Below are 10,000 nucleotides of genomic sequence, written 5' to 3' on the forward strand. Positions count from 1 at the left end.
CTATAGACCTTAGATAGGCGTTTCTGGCAAGCTACTTGTAGCAGCTAAGTCCTATCGTGTGGGAAAATTAGCAGCCTTATGCCGGACAGAAGACTATATAAACCATGTTCTCAAACCTAGAATAGTGCCATAGCATCTTGACCAAAGGGACTTTCATGTTGTGATTGAATTATCATTACTTGACCCTTTTCTTATAATTTCCTGTTGAAATATATAAAATTTACTTACTATTGGTACAAGCAAGTTCTCAAACACATACATACACACATACTGTATATATATATATATATATATATATATATATATAAATATATATATATATATATATATATATATATATATATATATATATATATATATTTATATGTATACATATATATACATACACACACACACGCACACACACACACACACACACACACACACACACATATATATATATATATATATATATATATATATATATATATATATATATATATTTAAATAAGTCATATATTATACTCCTTCTAATATCGGGAATCTGTCTATATCTCTTTAGATAGTATGTCACTGTCACCTCAGTTTCTCGGTCCCGGGTTCGATTCCCCGGCCGACCAGAAGCTATAATCTTTGAGTTGATTCCCTCTTGGGTCTCTGTTCCGAGGTATAGAGAGAATCCATGTATTAGGAGAAGTATAATATATGGCTTAATTGAACATGAAAAAACACGCCTAAATGTGCAAAATTTATCATATATATAATGAAAATTAACACAATATTATGTTATATAAAAATAAATTTCTACCTCATATTGGGATCAAACGCAACCCTCTACTAATAAAAGACAAGGCCGCAATCAGTTATGCCACCAGATATACCATAAAAGTCGGAAACTCAAGTGTTAACTGCTATCAGGATTTACCTGATGAGAGTAATTTCAAACACACCAGCCGAATTCTACTTAACATTCTGACACACCAGCTGACTCATGTGGAGGGGGGGGGGGAAATTTGAATGAAATATCATTAATTCGATCGTAATGTAAGATAAAAATGTGTGTGTGTATATATATATACACACACACACACACACATATATATATATATATATATATATATATATATATATATATATATATATATATATGTGTATATATATTCTTCCGCACTGTTATTCCTACACTAAGGGGTCCGTTGCCTGATGCGTCCTCTCCAATGCCTTCGATCAAAGGCACCCTTTTACACCAAACCTCTTCTCTCCATATCATCCTTCACCTTATCTCGCTATCTAGTTCTCTGCCTCCCTCTTGATCTTCTCTCCATTATAACATATATAGGCCCTATATATACACACACACACACACACACACACACACACACACACACACACACATATATATATATATATATATATATATATATATATATATATACTGTTCTTAAAGAATTTTATTTTTCCTTGTTTCCTTTCCTCACTGGGCTATTTTCCCTGTTGGGGCCCCTGGGCTTATAGCATCTTGCTTTTCCAACTAGGGTTATAGCTTAGCAAGTAATAATAATAATAATAATAATAATAATATATATATATATATATATATATATATATATATATATATATATATATATATATATATATATATATATATATATATATATATATTCATCTATTCTAACTGTCCATTATATTCCGTGGAAATATTCCAAAAATACTTATTAAGGATAATACTACTGATTATGATATTAATAAGAGCTGCATTAATTAAAGAGGTCAACTATTAAGTAAATCAATCGACATTTCAATGAATGTAAGACTCTGTTAGTAATTCAATTGGTCGTTTTCACAGTCAGCGACAATTGAATCAGTTATCAACTTCTCCAGTTACTAATTCAACAGCCAATGTGAAGTCTAGCGAGTTAGTCTGCCAATGATTAAAAATATTTAATCCTGTATTTAATCAATTAAAAAACCAGTAAGAGAATAAGGTGGGACTTTATTCACTGTATTGATTGGCCTAATAATCATTCATTTTGATATAGGTAAATTCTTTAGACTACGGAATGCCTGATGCTAATATTATCAGTCATGGTCTAAACTTTGGCAGAGAGTTTTTACAATCAATGCCCTTACAGTCATCAACCACAGTTATTGGTAGTGGGTCGAGCCCTTGACTATATAGACAAACTGCAAGGCCCCAGTTGCAAGGCACCAGTTTCCACAGTTATTGGCAGTGGGTCTAGCCCTTGACTAAATAGAGCAACTGCAAGGCAGCAGTTTCCACAGCTATTGGCCCTGGGCCTATCCTTTGCTAAAAAGGCAGCAGCTGTCCTTTTGGTCGCTTTCTACGACACGCAAGACGTATGGTGGTAGTATTCTTACAACCCTACCACAGGGCATTATAGACAACTTAATATGTAATGTACCAATTTAATTAAAAATACAGGGGCACTTAGCAGAGCGCACACCTCTGCAGCGGTAGCTTATTTTTCGACCTTTTGCTTGTCCTTGACCTTTGACCTTAACATGTATTAATTGGCGTGGATTTTCATACGCTCAAATATGAACCAAGTTTGAAGTCTCTGTGATAACGATGTCCAAACTTATGACTGATTACGTGAATTAGACATTTTGCTTAACCGTGACCTTGACCTTCCCGAATTTAATCATTTCCAGATTTTTACATAACAGTTAATCCCAGAAAGTTTCATTACTTTACTATTGAAATTGTGTCCAAGAAGCTGTTCACAAACAAAGACACAAACAGAGGGTAAAACATAACATCCTCCCAACTTCGTTGGCGGAGGTAAATATTGCAACCAGTAAACACATCAATATGTTTCCCTGTACATATAAATGATTTACACATAGGAAATTTGGAATTTTTTCTGCCTTCCGTGTTCCACCAATATTTCAATAGAGGCTATGTAGCTTTCTTTGGGATAACTGCCACTCTTTTAATTCCCCACAATCTTGCTCGTGTCATTCTGGCCAATAAATTGCTAGTTCCAATTAGTTTAAAATTTGAGAATATTGATAGATAATCAAATTGTCAGTCATCAAGCTGTACACTGCAATAAACTGGTACTCTAAGACAGTCAGTTATGACTGATTCCTGCAACTGCTTAGTCAGTCAGTCAGAGCAGGCCTTCTGGAACAATCAGTTGTTGAGACGGTTAGTGTAGACGGTCTGTGGCTGTCAGTCAGTCAGCACAGATGGTCCAAAACTGTCTGTCAGACACTATTGATGGCCCGCGATTGTCAGTCCGTCTACAAACAGTTCACAACTATCAGTCCGTCAGAAAACACTGTCCACAACCGTTAGTCGTTCAGCAAAAATGGTCCACAACTATCAGTGCCTCAGCAAATACGGTTCACAACTGTCAGTCGTCAGAAAACACGGTCCACAACTGTCTGTCCATCAGCAAACACAGTCCCCAACTGTCAGTCTGTCAGCAAACACAGTTCACAACTGTCAGTCCATCAGCAAGTACAGTCCACAACTGTCAGTCCGTCAGCAAACAGGGCCCGCATCTGTTAGTCCGTCAACAAAGAGAGCCTGAAACTGTCAGTCCATCAACAAACACGGTCCACAACTGTCATTCAGCACAGCTGGTCCACACCTGCTAGTCAGAAACTACAGATGGTCTACAACTGACAGTCAGACGCTACAGATGGCTGTGACTGTCACTCCATCAGCAAACACAGTCCACAACTGCCAGTTTGTCAACACAAACAGTCTGCAACTGTCAGTTTGTTAGCTCAAACAGTCTAAAAGTGTCACTGATACACTACAACCATACTGTAACGGTCAGTCAGTCAGCAAATCCTTTCCATAATTGTCGGTCAGAAAGTGAAGCTGGTCTGCAAATGTCAAGTCTGTCTGCGCAGTCAGTAAGCACAAAAGGTTTACCTATGGCAATACAGATGGTTCGTATCTGGAAGTGAGTCATCAAGAAGACTTATTACAAAAGGTTTGCTTGTGTCAATACAGATGGTTCATATCTGAAAGTCAATCACCAAGAAGACTTACAAAAGTTTTGCTCATGTCAGTACAGATGGTTCGTATCTGGAAGTCAGTCACCAAGAAGACATACAAAAGTTTTGTTTATGTCAGTACAGATGGTTCGTATCTGGAAGTCAATCATCCAGAAGACTTACAAAAGCTTTGCTTATGTCAGTACAGATAGTTTGCATCTGGAAGTCAGTCACCAAGAAGACTTACAAAAGTTTTGTTTATGTCAGTACAAATGGTTCATATCTGGAAGTCAGTCATCAAGAAGACTTACAAAAGTTTTGCTTATGTCAGTACAGATGGTTCGTATCTGGAAGTCAGTCAACAAGAAGACTTACGAAAGGTTTACCTATGTCAATACAGAAGGCTCGTATCTGGAATTCAGACATCAAGAAGACATACAAAAGGTTTGCCTATGTCAGTACAGATGGTTTGCATCTTGAAGTTAGTCATTAAGAAGACTTACAAAAGGTTTGCCTATGTCGGCACAGAAGGTTCGTATCTGGAAGTCAGTCATCAAGAAGACTTACAAAATGTTTGCTTATGTCAGTACAGATGGTTCGTATCTGGAAGTCAGTCATCAAGAAGACTTACAAAAGGTTTGCCTATGTCAATAGAGAAGGCTCGTATCTGGAATTCAAACATCAAGAAGACATACAAAAGGTTTGCCTATGTCAGTACAGATGGTTTGCATCTTGAAGTTAGTCATTAAGAAGACTTACAAAAGGTTTGCCTATGTCGGCACAGAAGGTTCGTATCTGGAAGTCAGTCATCAAGAAGACTTACAAAATGTTTGCTTATGTCAATACAAGTTCTTCGTATCTGAGAGTCAAGCATCAAAAAGACTTACAAAAGGTCAGCTGATGTCAGTACAGATGGTTTGTATCTAGAAGTCAATCATCAAGAAGACTTTCAAAAGGTTTGCCTATGTCAGTATGGAAGGTTCATATCTGGAATTCAGTCATCAAGTAGACTTACAAAAGGTTTGCTTCTGTCAGTGTCAGTACAGATGGTTCGTATCTGGAAGTCAGTCATCAAGTAGACTTACAAAAGGTTTGCTTATGTCGGTGTCAGTACATATGGTTCATATCTGGAATTCAGTCATCAAGTAGACTTACAAAAGGTTTGCTTATGTCAGTGTCAGTACAGATGGTTCGTATCTGGAAGTCAGGCATCAAAAAGACTTACAAAAGGTCTGCTGATGTCAGTACAGATGGTTTGTATTTAGAAGTCAATCATCAAGAAGACTTTCAAAAGGTTTGCCTATGTCAGTATGGAAGGTTCATATCTGGAATTCAGTCATCAAGAAGACTTACAAAAGGTTTGCTTATGTCAGTGTCAGTACAGATGGCTTGTATCTGGAAGTCAGTCATCAAGAAGACTTTCAAAAGGTTTGCCTATGTCAGTATGGAAGGTTCATATCTGGAATTCAGTCATCAAGTAGACTTACAAAAGGTTTGCTCATGTCAGTGTCAGTACAGATGGTTCGTATCTGGAAATCAGTCCTCAAGAAAACTTACAAAGGGTTTGCTTATGTCAGTACGGATGGTTCATATCTGGAATTCAGTCATCAAGAAGCCTTACAAAAGGTTTGCTTATGTCGGTACAGATGGTTCGTATCTGGAAGTCAGTCATCAAGAAGACTTTTAAAAGGTTTGCTTATGTCAGTACAGATGGTTTGTAACTGGAAGTCAGCCATCAAGAAGACTTACAAAAGGTTTGCCTATGTAGGTAAAGAAGGTTCGTATCGGGAAGTCAGTCATCATGAAGACTTATAAAGAGTTTGTTTATGTCAGTAGAGATGGTTCGTATCTGGAAGTCAGTCATCAAGAAGACTTACAAATGGTTTGCCTATGGCAGCACAGATGGTTCGTATCTGGAAGTCAGTCATCAAGAAGGCTTACAAAAGGTATGCCAATGTCAGTACAGAAGATTCGTATCTGGAAGTCAGTCATCAAGAAGACTTAAAAAATGTTTGCTTATGTCAGTACAGATGATTCATATCTGGAAGTCAGTCATCAAGAAGACTTAAAAAAGGTTTGCTTATGTCAGTACAGATGGTTCGATCTGGAAGTCAGTTATCAAGAAGACTTTCAAAAGGTTTGCCTATGTCAGTATAGACTATAGAAGGTTCGTATCTGGAAGTAGGTCATTAAGAAGACTTACAAAAGGTTTGCTTATGTCAGTACAGATGGTTCCTATCTGGATGTCAGTCATCAAGAAGACTTACAAAGGGTCAGCTTATGTCAGTACAGATGGTTTGTAACTGGAAGTCAGTCATCAAGATGATTTACAAAAGGTTTGCTTATGTCAGTACAGGTGGTTCGTATCTGGAAGTCATCCATCAAAAAGACTTACAAAAGTCTAGCTTATGTCAGCACAGAAGGTTCATATCTCGAAGTCAGACATTTAGAAGAATTACAAAAGGTTTGCGTAGGTCAGTACAGATGATTCGTATCTGGAAGTCAGTCATCAAGAAGACTTACAAAAGGTTTGCTTGTGTCACTACAGGTGGTTCATATTTGGAAGTCAGACATTTAGATGACTTACAAAAGGTTTGCCTATGTCAGTACAGATGGTTCGTATCTGGAAGTCAGTCATCAAGAAGGCTTACAAAAGGTTTGCCAATGTCAGTGCAGAAGATCCGTATCTGGAAGTCAGTCATCAAGAAGACTTAAAAAAGTTTGCTTATTCAGTACAGATGGTTCATATCTGGAAGTCAGTCATCAAGAAGACTTACAAAAGGTTTGCCTATGTCAGTACAGATGGTTCGTATCTGGAAGTCAGTCATCAAGAAGACTTACAAAAGGTTTGCTTATGTCACTACAGGTAGTTCGTATCTGGAAGTCAGTCATCAAGAAGACTTACAAAAGGTTTGCTTATGTTAGTACAGATGGTTCGTATCTGGAAGTCAGTTATCAAGAAGACTTTCAAAAGGTTTGCCTATGTCAGTATAGACTATAGAAGGTTCGTATCTGGAAGTCAGTCACCAAAAAGACTTACAAAAGGTTTGCTTATGTCAGTGCTGATGGTTCGTATCTGGATGTCAGTCTTCAAGAAGACTTACAAAAGGTTTGCTTATGCCAGTACTGATGGTTTGTAGCTGGAAGTCAGACATTAAGAAGACTTAAAAAAGGTTTGCCAATGTCAGTACAGAAGAACCGTATCTGGAAATCAGTCACCAAGAAGACTTACAAAAAGTTCGGCTGTGTCAGTACAAATGGTTCGTATCTGGAAGTCAGTCATCAAGAAGACTCACAAAAGGTTTGCTTATGTCAGTACAGATGGTTCGTATATGGAAGTCAGTCATCAAGAAAACTTATAAAAGGTTTGCTTATGTCAGTACAGATGGTTCGTATCTGGAAGTCAGTCATCAAGAGGACTTGCAGCTCATAAGAAAGTCAGTGCAACCAATTTGAAAATGTCAATCAATCAACATAATCAGCCCGCACCTGCCAGAAAATCCAAGTAACTATTCTGCAACTGATAATTCGTCAACGAAGTTGGTCCGGTACAGTCAGTCAGTCAGCGGAGCGGGTCTGCAACTGTCAGTTTCTCCAAAGGCAGTAAGTCGAGGAGCTTTCCTCCTCTCATTTTCACAACCGAAGAAAAGAAACTAGTACGAACCGAGAGGAAAATCAAATCAGGAGGTTGGCAGCAGCATGGTCCTCCGTGCGTGTATCGTCCGAGAGATGTTGTAATATGAGGGAAGAAAATAAAAGCGAGAAAAACAATAAAGGTCATTTTATAAGGGAGAAAAATAAAGCTGTGGAAAGATGTGATTCATTATCCTTTATTTATTTAGAGGGCAAATAACCTTTTAGTTTCTCAGTTGTCCCTTTTATGTAATAAGCACAAGATATAATGTTCTCTTTCATATAATAAACATTGGAAATAAGGATCGTTTTCATGTAATAAACGTGTAATAATATTCTTTATCAATATTATGAAGGATAAAGGCAGGTTAATCACACACACATACTGTATACATGCAAATAATAACAAATGCAACCGTTTCTACTCGACTGAAGGACAAAGGACTCAGACATGTCCTTATTCATGTGTGGGGTTTGGCCAGTTTTCCACACCACGCTCATCGTTCTCAGCAAACCAATCTAGTATGGGTGTCCCTGAATGGTACAGCTTTGCTGGTCATGGTGATACACAAACCCTTTCACACGTTAAGGTATCCCCACTCAAAAAGTGATATATTATTATTATTATTATTATTATTATTATTATTATTATTATTATTATTATTATTATTATTACTAACTAAACTACAACCCTAGTTGGAAAAGCAAGATGCTTCAAGCCCAAGGGCTACAACAAGGAAAAATAGCCTAATGAGCAAAGAAATAGGGAAATATATGAACGCTATGATAAATAATGAACAATTAAAATAAAATATTTCATAAACAGTAAAATCAAAATAGATATTTCATATACAAACTAGAAAAGACTTATTTCACCCTATTCAACATAAAAACATTTGCTGCAAGTTTGAACTTTTGAAGATCTACCGATTCAACTACCCGATTAGGAAGATCATTCCACAACTCGGTCAAAGCTGGAATAAACCTTCTAGAATACTAAATAGTATGGAGCCTCAGGGTGGAGAAGGCCTTTTGCATGTTATCGGTAAGTAAAAGCAACCGAAACTACGTAACAGGTACGCAATCCCCAGACCTCGGGATTCGCAAGCGGAACTGCGTAACAGGTACGCAATACAGACTTTGGGATTATCTAGAGAACCTACGTAAAGGGTACACAATCCACAGACCTTGGGATTCTCACCAAAACTACGTAACAGGTACACAATCCACAGACATTGGGATTCGCAAGCAAATCTGTGTAACAAGTTCGCAATCCTAAGACCTCAAGATTCGTAAGGGAAACTGCGTAACAGGTGTGCAATCCTAAGACCTAGGAATTTGCAAACGAAACTGCATGATAGGTATGCAATCCACAGACCTTGGGATTCAGAAGCGAAACTGCGTAACAGGTACACAATCCAAAAACCTCTGGATTCGCAAGCGAAACTGCGTGACAGGTACGCAATCCACAAGCATGGGGATTTTCAAGCGAAATTGCGTAATAGGTTCGTAATCCTAAGACCTAGAGGTTCGTAAAGGAAACTGCGTAACAAGTACGCAATCCACAGATCTAGGGCTTTGCAAGGGAAACTGCGTAACAGGTATGCAATCCCCAGACCTCGAGATTCGCAAGCGAAACTACACAACAGGTACGCAATCCACAGACCTCGGGATTCGCAAGCGAAACTACACAACAGGTACGCAATCCACAGACCTCGGGATTCGCAAGCGAAACTACACAACAGGTACGCAATCCACAGACCTCGGGATTCGCAAGCGAAACTACACAACAGGTACGCAATCCACAGACCTCGGGATTCGCAAGCGAAACTACACAACAGGTACGCAATCCACAGACCTCGGGATTCGCAAGCGAAACTACACAACAGGTACGCAATCCACAGACCTCGGGATTCGCAAGCGAAACTACACAACAGGTACGCAATCCACAGACCTCGGGATTCGCAAGCGAAACTACACAACAGGTACGCAATCCACAGACCTCGGGATTCGCAAGCGAAACTACACAACAGGTACGCAATCCACAGACCTCGGGATTCGCAAGCGAAACTACACAACAGGTACGCAATCCACAGACCTCGGGATTCGCAAGCGAAACTACACAACAGGTACGCAATCCACAGACCTCGGGATTCGCAAGCGAAACTACACAACAGGTACGCAATCCACAGACCTCGGGATTCGCAAGCGAAACTACACAACAGGTACGCAATCCACAGACCTCGGGATTCGCAAGCGAAACTACACAACAGGTACGCAATCCACAGACCTCGGGATTCGCAAGCGAAACTACACAACAGGTACGCAATCCACAGACCTCGGGATTCGCAAGCGAAACTACACAACAGGTACGCAATCCACAGACCTCGGGATTCGCAAGCGAAACTACACA

At 38.8% G+C, this 10,000-nt stretch overlaps 1 protein-coding gene across 1 annotated transcript in view; it reads left to right on the forward strand.

Moving 5' to 3' along the window:
- The first annotated feature begins 5,792 nt into the window (after positions 1-5,792).
- The window catches only part of LOC137641155 (uncharacterized), a 4,305-nt gene continuing 97 nt past the window's right edge, over positions 5,793-10,000 (forward strand). The window contains exons 1-3 of the mRNA XM_068373597.1: positions 5,793-5,900; positions 6,567-6,800; positions 9,204-10,000. The exon at positions 9,204-10,000 is cut by the window's right edge and continues 97 nt beyond it. Of these exons, the coding sequence (XP_068229698.1) occupies positions 5,793-5,900; positions 6,567-6,800; positions 9,204-10,000 (1,139 nt within the window). The remainder of the gene's footprint in view (positions 5,901-6,566; positions 6,801-9,203) is intronic.

Source organism: Palaemon carinicauda, chromosome 5 (genome assembly GCF_036898095.1).
Source record: "Palaemon carinicauda isolate YSFRI2023 chromosome 5, ASM3689809v2, whole genome shotgun sequence".
NCBI classification, from domain to species: domain Eukaryota; kingdom Metazoa; phylum Arthropoda; class Malacostraca; order Decapoda; family Palaemonidae; genus Palaemon; species Palaemon carinicauda.